We start from the raw sequence: 16,647 nt of genomic DNA, 5'->3' as shown, positions 1-16,647 counted from the left end.
CTTGCTGTGTTTTTTCAGAGCCTAAACATAAAGTAACTCTTCTCCAACTTGTGATGAAATTGGACTTGTTTAAGCTTTCCCTGTTCCTGGCAGCCCAGCCTGGAGGGTCATCAGCATTAGCATTACCTGGTGAGGAGGGAGCAACACCATTAGATTTGGCTTTACAACATGGACACTCCAAACTAGTTGAGGTCTTCACAAAGTGAGTATAATGGCTTGCAGCATGCTTCCTCTGCAAATGTCCTGTCAGTTAAGGAATGCGGGTAATACTGTTGTTTATCTTGAAAGAGTTGCCTATTTTGTGCTGATTTCTGCTGCTTTTTACCAGTATTATAATTTAAAGTGGTAAACTTGTATTTATAATTAAAGAAAATTTGTTATTTGCATCCTTCATTACATTTACAAGTCAATTAATAGTCAGTTAAATGACAGAGGACCAGCTGCACCATCAGGTACCTCTCCTAGAATTATTACAGCTGAATCCTGATGCATTGCAAACAAGAAAAGACATCCCTTAAAAAATAATACATAGAAATATTTGTTACAAGCAGAACCATAGGGCCTGACTTTCATGAAACATTGGCAGACTGTGACCTCTCTAAAGCTCGGGTTTGAACAAATAAGGGAGACTCAACCATAAAGCCATTGCTGCAGTTATGATTCTTTTGCCAGAGAGCTGCCACACTGATAAATGACTTACAGAACAAGTGCTTTCTGGCACCTTTCAGCTGTCTGAAATTCCCTCTGTACAGTCCTGAGGAGCTACATGGGGGTGTGTGTGTGTATGTGTCTTGGGATTCCAAATGTTCAGCATCAGACACCCCTTCTTACTCTTGGATTTTCTTTGCAAATAGAGATACACAAGAATTGGGATACATTTTTACTTTGTTATGTGGCTGTTTTAATTCTGGCTCCATGCAGCCTATAGTTTATGTGAGACTTACCCGTCCTTCAGTATGGTGCGTTCTGTTATGACTGTCTCATTTGTTTGTAATGTTCAAACAATACTGTATTCCCTTGAGATACTTTCTGTTTTTCACTGTTTTGGGATAACAAATCTGCTAGCTGCCAGTTGTGTCCTATGGCTATATATGGCAACATTTACAGGAAAAGGTACTGTTACTCATTTGTAGCAATCAGGAGAAATAGGTGTTGTCACAGCTTGCTCTTTCTGACTTCTTTTACTAGTGAGTAACAATCTAGAGCTAATATTGTTTTTTTACCAGTTGATAGCTAGAGGTAGCTGTGTGTCCTTAAGGCTAAGAGGAGCAATTGATAAGTATTTGTTTGTCCAACTGTGTTTTCAGTTAGTGCTTCAGATTTTCTACCTCTGGTTTTTGTAGTGGGTGTGTTGGGGTCCTGACAAGTTGTGCCAAAGGCGAGCAGGAAGCTCATCGGGGCCATGCTTTGCTTCTACCTGTACACAGAGCACTTCAAAGAGTAATCATTCCAGCTTCCAGGGCAGTCACTTGCTTGACATTTCAAGAGCAGAGATCTGTGATGGTGCCTGCGTGCAGCTTGTTCATTCATCGGGAGCTCTGAGGCTGACATTTAGCCACACTGCACAGCACTTGCTGGAGTTGGACATTAAGCTCTTCAGAAAACACTTCTGGGACAGACCTCTTCTTTACCAGGTACTATAGCTTTTCTTCATAATTTCCAGCTCTAAACTTTTCAGGCTGGATTTGTTTTTCTCAAGTAGCCCTTTAGTTTAGGCTGCCCATGTCACTAATCACCAGATAACTGCAGGAGTACTGTTGTGGGCTTCTATTTTGTGTTAAGGGTAGCACATTGTATGACTGAAGCTGGAGCATAAGAGATGTTGAGAGCTTTGTTAAAGCCTCCTTTGCCTCCCAAGTCGTTTTTTAATTTTGGTGGACTCTACAAGGAGTATCTTTCCCTGATATCTCCATGTCTTCAGTGGCATTACCATTGTATTCACTTTAGTACTTTGAAATATTTAATGTAGTTCCATTATTTTGTCTGGTAGTGTAATACTTGGGAACCTTTATCAAGAGCCAACCCTGGTCTATTATTTACGGCAGAAATAGAGTATAGACTTTTGCTATAGAGTTTAGTTATGGTATGGTTGGTCTTATTTCACTGTATGATATCTGAAGCACTGTTCTCATATCCTTCAGGACATCTCTCAATTTCAGTAAAGTAAGGAGGAGAACGCTTGCATGTACAAGTTCTTTAATAGCAATACAGTTGGCTCTTTTTCTAGTCTTGAAATTCAGCTTTTCTTTTCCATGCTTTGCTTCAGGTTTCCTTGTTTGTGCACTGATTTTTCTTGAGTTATTTTTATTGCATTCTGTATTTCTTTTTTCACTTATAAAATGATTTACGTGTTATGTGTGACATAGAAATTTAAGGTATGGTATGTTGTATAGTCCTTATGTATAATCTACATTGTCAAGAATTTGATTTGTTCCAATACAAAGAAGTTATTCTGTGTAGCTAGCAGAATCCCTACAGTTGTGTGTGGCTTTTTCATTGAAACAATAGTAAACCCAATAGGAAAACCAAGACTATAATCAAGAACGCATTGTTATTTTTATAACTGGCTTTTTCTTGCACTCATAAAATCCTCGTTTTTCCTTCAGTCTTTGAAATGGGAAAAAGAAATGTGAAATGTTAGATATTCTCAAAGACAAAGACTCTTAAAGGCTAAAAATTCTGCACTAGGTATTTTCAGGAAAATGTCTGCTGCCCTGGATTTGTGAGTTCCCCTTTTGCTCATTCCTCTGCAGCAGTCTAGATTCTGTTGTGGGGACCCTGTTCCCCTCCTGCTCAGTGTCAGTGTTGAACCACTTTTAATAAAGCATAAATAAACCAAAATAATTGGGAAGATCAGGTGTTTATTTAGTCAATTTCTTGTACACCAGATATCATCCTGGATTTTATGTGGGAAAATGATCGAACTGTCGTGTTTAGATTGTGTATTATGTTCAAAAGGAAAGGTAAAATTAGTTTTATCTCTATTGTGAACAAGGATTTTGAGCACTTTAGTTGTATGCAAAGCACTAGTAGGGAATTAGAGATTTTTGGTGGGCATTAGAGATTTCACAGTCTTTTTAAAATAGAGGTAGAATTCATTGCTGTACTGGAGTATTTATTTCATCTACAGCAGACTAAGGCTTTACAGCTGGTATCTTGAGACTGCATAAATGATCACATTGCTATTTTATGTTTGAGTCAGAGAGTCATGAACTTAAGAGAAGGAGCTTTTCTCATGTGTGGTGGCATGTAGCTGTGGATTTGTGTGAAATGGCTGACTTAGGGAGGAGCACAAACTATTTTTGCATTTATTCCTGCAGTAAAATACTAATCTTTCTCAAGTGTGTTCTTCATTCTCTGCTCTGTGGATTCTTTTAGTTCCTTGAGTAATCCTTAAAGTCTAAAATGGTAATGTAAAAGTTAAAACAATCAAGCTGTCAATAAGGTACAGTCACCTATAGGGGAGCCATGCCTCCACTAAACAGTTCAGAAAGGGAAAACTCACAGATTTTGTGGCTGTACTAGGCAGTACAGAAGAGAGATTTCTGAAGATGATGAGGAACAATGTGAAATTGCTTGAACTCTGTGTGACCTCCTTGGGGCAGAGATTGCTGTGGTGTTAGTGAGGCCCGTCAGTGAGGCTGTGTGGTTCACTGTGCACCTCCAGTGGAGACCTAGGTAGCATGTGAAGGTGATCCACTTGACTGTCTCAGCTGCTGGGCAGCACAGCCAGTGCAGGGGAGAGGTCAGGGGAACAGGGAAGAGAGATCTGGGGACTGATGAACATATTTGAAATGGTGTTAGAGTAATGAAAAAACCAGAAAGGTCAAACCAGGATAATAATCCAAAATTATTAAGATAATTTATGAATATTAAAGTAATTTTATTGCATTGTGGTGAACAAATTTAGTAGTTTCTCAAGGAGGAGATGACTTCTGCCTCGTAGGTGTGGGAGTAGGAAACTGCCTAGCACACCAACAGATGAGCAGAGAAAAATGCAATTAGCCCCACTGAGGTGGGGATCATAGATAGCTTGACAGCTTCATGGCTTTCAAATCGGTTTGGCTGCAATATTCAGCCCAGGATCATCCCTTACTACTTCTTTTCTGTTCAGATTACCATGTCTTTTACTCTGTTTGCTGCTCTTGGTGGATGGTAGATAGTCAACCCACTAGGAGCAAGCAGAGTTGTGGATGAAACTACACAAAAGGATACCTTTTTTCTTCCTCCCAGTTTGCTTGTAATCTCTGAGGGTAATTGCTGAAGTAAAAGTCTGGATCCCAGTCCCCAGTTTCTTTTGAGTAGGAGTGATAGTCAGTGTGCATATGCATGAGGGGGCAGCCCGAACTGGGGTCACAAACATGGGAAGAGAGTGGCTCGTGCCTTGCAGGCTGGGTTTACCATGTAGTTAGTGTTTAGACTGGGTTTATTCTCTTTATATTACCTATGCATCAAAACTGCTTGCTTTATAGGGATGCTTTCAACATAAAGTAGACTTCTGAACAGAGCTGTTGTGCAAGGCTGCAGTGCTACTTTCCTCATAGAGAAAAAGGTTCTAAGCAGTGAAGTACAAATGTTAAATCTCACCCTTTATATCCCTTGTGTATTGTAGGCAGGAGGTAACTTCTCTCTGTGGTTAGAAATATTTTACTGGTTTCCCTCTTGAGGAATTACTGTTGGTTTCCCCTGGAAGGTAGCCAATAAAATATTCCCAGTGGAATCTCTATCAGTCATTTTAGTAATGCTTATAACATATCGATTTGCTAGTCTTTTGATATTATTCTTGAGTTTTCAGATAAATGTCACAGGCATCAAGTACAGTTACTGTAATTTTTATTTTTTTTTTAATAGAGTATTAATTCAAACCAAGTTGAGACAGTGGAAAGTCCAAAAATGCCCTGCAGTACAACAAGTTCTATAGAAGGTACTGTTTTTTTTCCTATAATGTTGCAATCTTTAAAAGCTCTAGAAAGCTGGCACAGATTTGTGAACTATTTATTTAGCCAGGAAGATCACACTTCATACGATGTTAGAGACCTGTAAGTATAGAACAGTGGAATATGTACATCATACATTATTAGAGTTGTGTAAATCATGATATTCCTTACAAAGCGTTGATTTTCCAGTATCAGACTAAAATTGTTCACAAAATATTATGGAATTTGTAATGACTGGAAAAGCCTTAACTGATTTCATGTTAAGATCCAGAAAAATGTGAGATGGTTCCAGGAGAGGGCAGTGTTTAACTGAATGAATGCACCAGCCTGTAAATTCCAGTAAAGCCAAATAAGTTAATAAAGATAGGAGCAGAGTAATGTTTTGTGTGGGTAATTTTGGGATCCAGCCCAGACTTCTTATTGTGGCACAATTTTAATTTGTTTCCATTAGGCATTCAGTATTTTGATGAGTGGTTTACCTCTAAGGATTGTGGGACTGTGCTTGTGAGAAAGCTCTTTCATTACCGGAATATTTCCATGTGTACCTCAGAGGAAGTATGTCTTAGATCTGAGGAGAAAATCTCAAAAAAAAAGTTCATTCTTCAGCATCAGAAGTATGAGGCTTGGGGGCTTACATATCATAGTTATGAATGAATTAAAAGTTTTCATCAATTGTCCATTTGCTTATGTGGCTGGCACTGTATATTTGGCTGAAAACTGAGAGCTCTGTGACAGGCTCAGTCTTAATGAGGGCAGCAGAAATGTGAGCACCTGCATAAACTGCTGACAGGACCAGGACCAGAGTGAGGGAAAGGAAAGTGACTGTAGATCCAGGTGTCATTAGCTAGTTACTTCAAGTGAATGGGTAAAATAGGGACATAGTCATTGTGCATTTAAATGTGTATGCTGCTATTGTTAGTATTGGAAAAAAAGGTTTATACCCAACTTCTCTAGCAGTGTTCAGGCAACAAGTGTTCTACCATTAGAAGTTAAATTTGCAGAGAAATGTTAAGCAATTGCTAGCAGTTACATCTGCTACTGTAAGTGTAAGTGACGATTTATCATATGAGGTTTGTGAATAATGCATTGACTCTGAGTGTTCATCTGAGAGCTGTGCTCTGACCAGCATTATCTTTATGGCGCATCTTGGGGATAGAAGGTGAATGGCCTGCATTGGTAACACTGTATGTGGTAGTAGCTTGGCCAGTGTGACTTCTAGGTGAAGATTACTTCAATATTTTTCAAAAATGCAGTTTTAATTCAGTCTGACTTGACACAAGCAGAGTGCAAACATCAATGAATATTCATTGCCCAGAGAGAGACTCACTACTTCAGGATGTCTACTCTCATTTTGGATTCTGGTTGTAAAGCTGCTCATCCTCTTTGCCAATTACGTTTTGCATAGAGGATGAGCAGCAAAGATATTTGGCATAGATTGTGGCACAGGCACAGCTACCAGTGTTTGTTTTCAGTGGAAGCTATACGCTTTTGTGCCTTCATGCATCAGACTTACTTTGTGCCTGGTTTTGAAAAGAAAATACATTTCAATTCAACAGCAGGAAAAGCAAGCTGCGTTTTGTTAGTATTCAGGACCTATACAAACAAATGGTAATAAATATACTTGCATGTTTTACACTCTGTTATCTACTTGTAGACATGAGAAGCCTGTAACTACTGTTTGTACACTGTTAGGCAATGAAGGTTTTTTGTCTTCTTGCATTTCAATATTGTCATAGGTTACCATATTTCTGTAAACAAGACTTTTTGCTAGCTACCATCAAATAAAAAAAACTGAATAAAACGTGAATGGTGATTGCTGGTGACTTGTCTTACACTCTCCATTTGCCAGCATTCAGGAGACCAAAAGAGCTTTGTTTGTGATTGAGTTAAAATTGTTGCTGCTAGAAGCAGAAATTGTACGAAATGACTGCACTTTTTGCAACATTCTCAGTTACATTCAGTGAACTCTTTTTTAAAGTGGCTGCTAAGCTCAGGACTTTATTTTGGCACATTCATATCCTGAAAGTATCCCCCTCAGATTTTAAAACTGATGCCATTCCAAGAAGTAGTAACCGCTTGCTTCTAAAGTCAAGATCAACTGACCTTCAGAATGCTATCAGAAGCCCTGAGCTGTTATCGAGAGGAGGTTGCTATAGCTGTATGTCGCTTCTTGTGAAATTCAATCATGAAAGCAGTGGGTCAGTGTAAGGTGATGCTGCTTGCTTAGCAGTGAATCTCCCATAGCAACTTAATTAAATTCAAATACATGGAGTGATACGTTATCCAGTGAGGATGTAGCACAAAAGGTGAAATAAGATCGTAATTCTATAGTTTGTGCTTTTTTCCCCCTGTTTTCTGTCCTTGAAATTCCATGCTGTTGTGGTTTTGCTTTGGGTCAATTTGCTTTTACATCCCCCACATAATTACTATTAGTTGGGAGAAGGTTTATGCAGACAAAAGAGACTTGATTTGGGGAAACGTGTATTAACATTTATTATTAATAAGTTAAAATTAAAGAATTACATCTACAATGATGCTACTTAGGTAAAAGTACTACGTATTTACAGAAAAATATTTCTCCCCCCTTTTATATTAGTCCAAGGAGGAGAAGCAATTCTTTTCTCCATTCTTGGAGTTTCAGCTCTCTCTCTCTCTCCAGTAACTGCAGCACTCTCGTCGCAACTGGAACTCTTTTTCCTTCTCTGTGTCAGCCTCCAGGGCTGGGCCTACCACCCTCCTGGGCTAAGACTGGAGGCTAGGGGGTTGCCCAGGTCCTGAAAGTTTTTCTTCCATAGGCTTGCAAGGGGATACTTGCTTACTATGGATCTTCTTCCACAGGGTTACAGGGGATAATGGCTTGTAAGTCCACCCCTGTTCCCTATGGAGGTCCCTTCCCATGGGAGAACAGTCTTTGACAGACCTCTCAGCATGGGTCTAGCATGGATCCCTTACTTGGATCCCCACATCTCACCCGAACCGTCTCGCTCCAGCGTGAGGTTTCTCTCAGGGTCACAAATCTTCAGCAGCAGTATGGATTCTTCACTGAGATCGCAACATCTCACATGAGCCGTTCTTACTCCAGCGTGAGGTTTTCTCAGGGTCACAAATCTCCAACAGGACTCTGTTTTATCTCAAGTCTCTCATCGGATTCCTCATGCATCAGCTTATTCCAGTGTAGACTCTTCCACGAGCAACATGGGAGTTTCCTCACCCCAACAAACTTTCACAGGTAGCAGGGTTTTATTTTTCAGTCTTTACCCTGCTGAAGGGAGAGAGCGAAAGGGGGAAGAAGCAAACCCCCTCCCACATACTTTTGCACTTCTCTCTTCTGCTGCAGTTTCAGCTGACAGCTTTGACCTTGGACACTCCGTTATCTTTTTGCTGGAATTTCTTTCACAGTAGTTTCTTCGTCCAAGCAGTTCGTCATTTAAACTTTTTTTTCCTTCACTATCTTACAAGAGACAAGGGAGGCTTCAGTGCTGCACTTACCCCCCGGCCCAAGCTGGGGAAGGAGGGGGCCTTGGCCCTTCTAGGGCCCACCACCTCTCTCCTACATGGCTGCCGCTCCTAATTTCAACTGCGCAACACCCTTCTCTTCTGTTTTCTTAAAGATGTAATTAGCAAAGGCATTACTGAGAATTTTAATTGGCTTCTTGTCTGGAAATTCACCTAGACAAGACCATTCTCAGCCCCAGGGGCTGGCCGGCTGGGCAAAACTACAGCACATGCCCATGAGTTGACCGAATACTGTTACTTGTAGAATAAGCCTATTGCTGCTAGATTATATTGGGTTTAGAGAAAACAGTGTTTTATTTCTGAGAATTATGGAACTGAATAATAATAATGCCAATTGCATGTCTATTACTGTAAAAAAAGAAAATCTTCCCACTGAAACTTTTACAGTAAGTTTCTGCATCTATAGTTACAGATGAAATAGTCTGTTCTAGTAGCTGAAAGGTGATGTTTGGGATGTCTTTGCTTGACAGCACTAGGGATTTTGTGCTCTGTTACTATACTGTGTTAGAATGCAAGGGGAGATATGTGTGTGACTGCTGCAAAAGATTAATTAAAAAAGGTGGATTAACTAAAAGTTAATGATTGAGATGCTGATCAGCATGGAGACAGTCCTAACTCTTACCAGTGTCCAGGGGCACTGCTGAGATAGAGACAACAGCAGAATTGCGTCCCAGAACTTCATGTCACAGAAACCTGCAAGTTAGGCAGTGTTGTTGTTGCTGAGGATTATGTGATTTAGGTAACAGGCTTTGAACTGTTTTTCCAAAGACATGTTGATTTTTTTCAATGCCAATAAAGGTCCCCAAACCCCACATAACTCAAGCCACTCTATGCTGACTGTTGAGGCCTACTTCGTTTAACTACTTGCTGGAGCTGGAGAAATTGAGAGGGATTTGAGTATCTGAGAACAGATGTAACCCTTGAGTTGAAAGATTCAATATAAAATGAAGCATTTATCATGATATATATAATCTGTCTATATAATTTCATTTTTTAAAACAGATTTACTAGATAACATATTCCTGAAAGCCCAAGTAATGCTTTTGTTCATTTGCACTCCTATAGCCAGATTACTCTTTGCTGTTTCACAGTAGTCCTTCAGGCTGTATTTGAGCAAAACTTGGAAAGTGTGTGGGGGTTTTTTTGGCATGTACTGTGTCCTTTCCCACAGCCCTTGGAAGAAACCATAAAAAAGGGGGGAAAAAAAAAAGAAAAAAGCATTGGATGTGAAGTTATTTTTTACTTTTTACTTTTTGTGGTTAAAAATGCAAGGTCTAATTTCAGAAAATGCATGAAAGCCCTGCACAAGAAAAGCAGAGCTCATCTGCTCAGCAGCATTGGTGTGAGGCGCAACGCCAGAACTGATGGTTTTCTGAGCCTGTGGGGGGTTAATCAGCTGGCTGAGAAATTGCAGGGCTTGCCTAGCATAAGCTTCATCCTTGAGACAGCATGGTTTATTACATCTGAGCAGTTAGTCTCTGAGGGAGACCTTGTGGGTAACTGTGAGTCCTTAACTGGACTTAAGTGGAAAAAATGCTCATTGGCTTCTTGGAGGTATCTAAACAGTTTTGGGAGAGACCAATATATGTCAGAAGTCCTATTGCAGTTAGTCAGTTGTATTTGACCTCTAGTGTTAAATTCTGCTTTATGTTTATAAGTATCTGTTTACAAAACCAGAAAATCTTTGACTTGGTATTTTTTAATCACTTGTTAAAGCAGCAGCTTCATTATTACCTGGGTATGACACTAAAGTAGTAATTCAGTAATTGAGAGAAACAAAATCTGATCAAATCTGGAAAATTTTGTGAAGATTTCTCAACACCAAGTGACTACTGCTTGCTTTTTTTTTTTTTTTTTTTTTTTTTTTTAAATAAGGTTTGAATTTAGTGAAATGTTTCTGAGTGACATTTTTGTTAGGTCATTTTTATAAATGTCATGACCTCTGTAGGGTTTTTGTTCATTTGTTTTGATTGGATGTTGTTTTGTTTTGGTTTTTTTCCTTGTTTTTAAATTTAATTACCACCTGTGTAGAATATTGATCTGTTTGTTTGAGATTCACATGTTTCTCTGCAGTATGCACTCATTTTGGTGTCTATGTTGAAAAGTGTGTGTTGGAGCAGAGTGTTGTGGCTCAACAGTCTTGCTGGGGGAAAAGACTCTGGTTCTGTATGGACTGTCTCTTATTTTGATCTAGCAGAAAGGCTGTAGTTGACTTGATAAAGCAGGAACTGAACTGTGACAAGTGTGAGCAGCTCAGGCACTGGACGTAGGCATCTTAGAAACACCTGGCTCTTTCCTTCAAAGCACGGTATATTGGCTAGTCAGAGTACAATTAAACTTGTAAGAGAACAGGCTGAAAATTGAAGTTTGCAGTGCATATCTTAGAGTCTGGAAGTAGCGTACCGTGTCAGTTGCAAGTATGAAAATGGCTAAAATGAAGTGGCTGCTGCTTGACAGTGTTTGAACTAAATTCTGAAAGCCGATAGGACAGCTTACAACTAAGCACAAATACAGCTCAAGTTTTCTGTTCCTAACCTTTCCAAGACTCTGTTATTCCACTGAAAGAAAATGAAGATCCTATCTTTTTGGGCATTGGTAACAAAGAATTAATAATTTTTACTTCCAAAAGCTACCGATACATATTGTGATGCCAATTACACACAAGGCAGTTTCTTTATAAGAGGTGAAGGTAACTGGCATTGCAGCCTAACTTGACAAAAGGTCAATCAATTATATCTGTGTCAGTGGGGGAACATCTTTCAAACTGTCTCTAGCATACATCGGTGGAGTATCTGACAGCATCATGATACCAGGATTTTTCAGCAGTATATTAGCTGTTGTAATAACAGTCTTGAAAATACTACCTGATAAATCCACATATGTGACTGAAAGTGAAACGAAGCATATAGAAATGTTTTGATGCAACAATGGGTTATGGGGCTGGTAGAAGAATATAGCCAGTTGCACTAGACAGTACATTTAGAGACTGAAACTCAACTGGAAAGGTATTTTCAAGTTTTGAAGAAAGCTCCAAGAGCTCTATGCAAACATGGGCTCATGCAAAGCACAGCAATATGGAAAAAGATGATGAGTAACTAAGCTCTGCTAGTGGAAGCTGCTGTGCCAGGCGGAGACTGGCATCACTGGCCTGTGATTCAGCTTTGAGCTCAGAAAGAGCAGCCCAGATAGTGGCATTCAGACAGTCTGTGCACAGACTTTGGCGCTATGAAATGAAGATTTGCTCTGTGTGTGCAGAAGGGGGTATATGGCCTGAATGGGGGTGGCATATGTGAGAGGGAAATGAACCGACATAAACTCAGAAATAGTTGTAAGATAAGAAGCTGGGAGATTGTTATCTCAGTAAAATCAGCATCAGCTTTTTTAGTTATTATGCCAAATACCTGTACTCCAGCCATTTAATCATATTGTTTCACTGTTTGTCTTGCTGTCCCATCCAGGGAATATGAGAGCTACATAGGGGAATTGGGGCTAGTAGCAAAAATAACGATATTCACAGTTAGCCTAACTTTAATGCTTTTGAGAATAGGACACTGTTTTCAAAGTGTCTCAAGAACAGAAGTGCTTGTCTTGCTCCAAAATGTGATGCATATGAGATGTTAGTGCCCATATGTTCAAATCTCTTTTGTCAAGCAAGACCTTGTTGGCCTGTATCTCAGGAGCCACTGGGGGGTGATTAAAGTTTGTTAATCTGAAAGCCACATTTGCTTCAGTCTCTGCTCCATTTATACCATCTGCACGGAACATAAGGTAGCTTAGAAGCTGACAGAGTGGAAGTTCTTCACCCTGAAATTATAGCTGATACTTCTTTTTTCTTACCCCTGAAACGCCTTTTCCTTCTAAGGCATCGTATGCACAGTATTGCTTGTGACAGCTGGAACAGGAGCCAGGTCATCTGGCTTCAGACCAGCTTGTTCTCTGATGGTGAGCAGCTGCATCAGATCCTGAGTCCTCTTCAAGGAACAAGAAAGCAACTTTGGCCACAGTTCATAAGGTTAGGAGTGGTAGAGTATATATTCTCAGAGGAGCTTTTTGGTAAAAAAAGAATGGTGAATTTGCCTACGACATGGACAAGATTAAGTTGCTTAAAACTTGATTTAAATATATTTTCTTAGGTGTCTTATTTATATATAAAGTAAAATTATAAATATATATATAAATATGTAAATACACATGTATCTGCTCATGCACTTGTGTATATGAAATGTGTCCTGAGCACAGGATCATCTTATATTAAACTAATGAAAATTCCTTGTTGTAACTCCTGTATGGAAAAAACCCAACTCTCCATCTCTCCACTAAATTTGAATTACTTTATAGTACAATTAAGAAGTTGTTTGTGGACAAGCTGCAGTGCAATTTGGTTCTACTTGTTTTAGAAGGCACTGTAACTGAAAATTTAGTTGTCCTATGTAGGGGCTGGAGCATGGACTTGCTGCTGGCTGCACCATGGGCCCTCCTTGCCCACTGGTTACATACTCAAATTGGCCAAAACACTCATCACATAGACATCCAATGGGATCTTGCTATTGACCTCAGCAGGGCCTGGAGGACTTCCAGTCAGTACTGTGTATGAGATCTGATGGGGCTGAAGTGCAGGCTGGGAGGTGACTGTGCTATTGGGAGTGCAATAAAAAGTGGAAGTGGGGAGGATGAAGAAGGAGGGAAATAGAGTTTGATGACAGCCAGGAATCTGTAAGTTGTCCAAAGCTGGTTTTACTTTTTTTTTTTTTTTTTTTTTAAATTTGTTTTGTTTGTTTGTTTTGTTTTGTGTGTTTTTTTGACTGTAAAAACAAGCATATATTCTAACTTGACTCATTTAACCTTATTGCTAAATATCACAGTTTCCTTACCCTGGATTGTTTTAAACTATTTCTAAAAAAATTGTTCATTTGGCAGCATTGTTAAATGGCAATGTTTTTTGCAGAAAAGCACACAGTGGGAAAGAAAAGGAAATAGCTGTCAGTGGGGGAGAGGAAGAGGGAAAACAGCTAAGGGGGATTGAATGAAAAAGAATGAATAGAAACAAGCAAACTCTGGAATCTCATTAGTAGTTGGATGTGTAAATTGAAGAGAACTTCAAGAGAACTAAGAGTGCCAGTGTGAAGGCTCTTTGAATGGGTACAACATCCTCCACTTCCGTTTCTCACTTCTTTTTCCATGTGGTTCTTGCTTTTAGATTCTATACCAAGAATCAGTGTTGTCATGGAATGGTTTTTGTTGCAAGAACATTTGAAGAAGCAGTGGCTCCTGGAAGGGCTCTCCTGTTCCTGCTCTCTGTGTTCTTCCTCAGATTGCCCTTTCAAGCATCTTGACTGTTATTGCTCTTTCCCTACACTCAACAAAGTTTGCAGAGTATCTTTGCACAGGTTGCTTACAACATTTGGTAGGATGCTAAAAGGGCAAAACTCTCCTTTCTTCTTGTCTTCTCCATCTTTGTATTGGGACCTAGCCTTAGACACCAGATTTAGTAGTGAGTCTTGTAGTTCAGTTTTGAGAACTGTAGTTCAATTTTTTTGTGCAGGAGCTTTCTTATCCTCCAGGATCTCTGGAGAGCCCCTGGGATCCCAGCCCTGTGAGTGTGATGGGCTAATAAGAAGCCAAGAAGATGATGGGTTTTGTTTTTGCAGTATTCAAGAATGGAAGCAATTGGAGTGGGGCACATCAGGCTGCTAGACCATGCTGAACAGGAGGCTGTATTGAGATGCCTCAGTGCTGATCACACCTGCCAGAGTTCTCTCCCCACTCTCTGTCTCCTTTGAAAATAGTTAGAGATCTGTTTTATGTTTACAAGAGAGAAAAAAACCAAACCAACCAACCAAACAAAAAAATCCCAATACTTTTTTTTCATTGAAGGGAAGCATTGAGAGAAATACTGAGAGTAACCCAATATCTAGTTGGAGAGAATGAATAAAAAAAATAAAAATGGAAAGCACAAAAAAAAAAAAGGATTTTTTTTTCCCTTTCAATGTTATGGCATATATATTATTGCCAGATATTGTCATCCTCAGACTCAGCAACCGTGTACATTTTGGAAGAGAGTCTAGGAGGTGACGAAAGAATGCTTTTACTGTTGGGCATGTGACAGTGTGAGCTGGGTATGTGTTTTTAAACATTTATAATTCCTTCCTGTTTTGCCTGGCTGGTTTGGAAAGCCGATGTCCACAAGACCATGTATAAAGCTGCAGAAGTTTCTCTTTTCTGATAAGAGAAATCTAACCCCTAGTTTTTCCTCCAAGTATGTACAACTTTCCCCCCCACCCCCCTTAAACTTCAGGAAGGCAGGATGATGATAATTTTTCAAAATATTTTCCCTGATCTCCTAGTTACAGTGCCAATGACCTAGCAGTCTCTGTCTTAATCTATTCTGTTTGCTCTGCTGGTGGTGAAAAACTTTTCTGCAAGCCATGTTTGTGAGAGATACAATTACTCATGCCAGATTTTTGGCAGTTCCCTTTATGTGACCAGGCAGCTACAAAACATTTTTAGTAGAGTCTACCCTTTGATTTTCGTGGTTCCGCAGAAATCCCAGTTTAACCACAGATCAGTTTAAGGAACAGAACATAATGATCATAATGATCTTCTCTGTAAACCAGTGGGGCTGTACTGTAATCTGCAGAAAAATCTGGTTTCAGTGTTGCTGTTTTGTTCTCTTTTCTGATTTTATTCCTCAGCATGGTTGGTAAGACTTCAAAGAGGGAGTTTTTGTTTGTTTGTTTGGGGTTTTGTTTGTTTGTTTTTGTTTTTCTTTGTGAAGAAAAAGACCATAGTCTTGCTGCCTGGAGTCCTACCTTTCTGCAGTTTTTGTTAGGTCTGTAAAATTATTATTTTTTTGTACTTACTACTGTCATATCTTTCAATCTTTTTTTGGTGTTTGTTTGCTCTTGGGTTTTTTTTTTTGGACAGTGTTGGCATTTGGAAGTGTTTTGAGTCAAGTGTGCCTATTTTGACATTGGAACTATAGGAAATAATTTTATGGTTATTGATAGATAAGAGTGAACATTACCTGTTAAGTGTTGCCTCTCTGAGACAGTTGCAAGAATCCTGTGATTCAGGCTATGAAGATCTTTTCTTTGTGGTCATTTTTGTATTTTTCTGGCAGGTTTGAATCCTATTGTTCCCTTATGTATGCTTTGGGAGAGGCTGGGCAATCCAGCATAGCATCTCTAGTCCAGGAACTTCATACTTTTGCTTCAGTTTCTCTCCTTAACAGATTTACAGGAGGACTTTGGGTATGTCATTTGTCCTTCCTCTGTAACTCAGTTTTTCACCTGAAAGAAGCAAGACCATAGAGAGCAAGGTAATACAAATACTCTGTCTGGCTGTGCCAAAGAAGCTCAGTTTGTGGTTAAATATGCTTTTTAAAAACTCATTTTCAGTCAAAGGGGAGATGATATGAAAGTTGCAGAGAACAATAATAACTGAAGAAAACTGCAGCTAATGGCTGTGGCAGTTGCACTCTGCCCTTTTGGGCTGCAGCTTTGACTCCTTTTTGTTGCTGCTTCTACTTTCTGTTGCAAAACCTTTGCATGGATCCTCGTGCTAGAGGGACTTAACTTGGGGTTGATCTGTCAGAATACTGCTGGCAACAATCATTAAAGAACATTTAAATGTAACAGTAGTTTATTTCAATAGATAAAAATAATTAATTTTTTTTTTTTTGGAGTGTCTATAAACAACTAAATAGTTGTTTGAAGACTTCAGAATAGTTAAGAGCTACAGAAGATGTGGGAAGTAGAGTCTTCCTTGGACGTGAACCTGAACTGAGCTTAATTAAAAAGCCGTGGGGAAGTCTGGAAGAACCAGCATTAGGCACTAGAACAAGCTTGTCCTTGTTTATTGGAGTTTCCTCCACTCTTGATTTTCTGAGACATTAAAATTCAAGTTAATATTGAAAGAAAGACAGAAAGAAAAATGAACAAGCTACAAACATATGCTGTCTGGCTTCCCAGAACTTGTTCCCTTCCTCTGCCTGAAATCCCAAACAAATTTACTCAACAAAATAATCCTTCAAAATGAGGCTTCCCCCTCCCTGATGTTTAAATAAGGTTTTTTTCCTGTCTTCTGCCCAGTTTCATTTCATGTTAACATAAATAAACGATCTGGAGAATATCTAATGTCAAGTTATTCTTTAAATGTAAAATATAATCCAGAAATACATTGTGAAAAAAATAGT

At 39.3% G+C, this 16,647-nt stretch overlaps 2 protein-coding genes across 8 annotated transcripts in view; both read left to right on the top strand.

Moving 5' to 3' along the window:
- Positions 1-8,368, top strand: part of LOC126647534 (rho guanine nucleotide exchange factor 28-like) — a 45,173-nt gene extending 36,805 nt beyond the window's left edge. Inside the window, exons 3-6 of the mRNA XM_050329832.1 lie at positions 19-202; positions 1,454-1,634; positions 4,852-4,924; positions 8,337-8,368. Of these exons, the coding sequence (XP_050185789.1) occupies positions 19-202; positions 1,454-1,634; positions 4,852-4,924; positions 8,337-8,368 (470 nt within the window). The remainder of the gene's footprint in view (positions 1-18; positions 203-1,453; positions 1,635-4,851; positions 4,925-8,336) is intronic.
- A 6,667-nt stretch (positions 8,369-15,035) lies between these two features.
- Positions 15,036-16,647, top strand: part of ARHGEF28 (Rho guanine nucleotide exchange factor 28) — a 69,455-nt gene continuing 67,843 nt past the window's right edge. For 6 of the 7 annotated variants that reach the window (XR_007630584.1, XM_050329613.1, XM_050329609.1 and 3 more), the window contains exon 1: positions 15,060-15,282. Coding sequence is in view for 6 of the 7 variants with exons in the window: in XM_050329613.1 (XP_050185570.1) it covers positions 15,147-15,282 (136 nt within the window). In the remaining variant the exon portion in view is untranslated. Of the gene's footprint in view, positions 15,283-16,647 lie in introns of all 7 variants that reach the window. The other variant, XM_050329608.1, reaches the window with a different exon arrangement.

This window comes from Myiozetetes cayanensis, unplaced genomic scaffold (assembly GCF_022539395.1).
Source record: "Myiozetetes cayanensis isolate MyiCay16 unplaced genomic scaffold, myiCay2020 scf4, whole genome shotgun sequence".
Taxonomy (NCBI): domain Eukaryota; kingdom Metazoa; phylum Chordata; class Aves; order Passeriformes; family Tyrannidae; genus Myiozetetes; species Myiozetetes cayanensis.
Note: the sequence above shows the minus strand (reverse complement) of the source record. Positions and strands in the feature narration are given on the sequence as shown.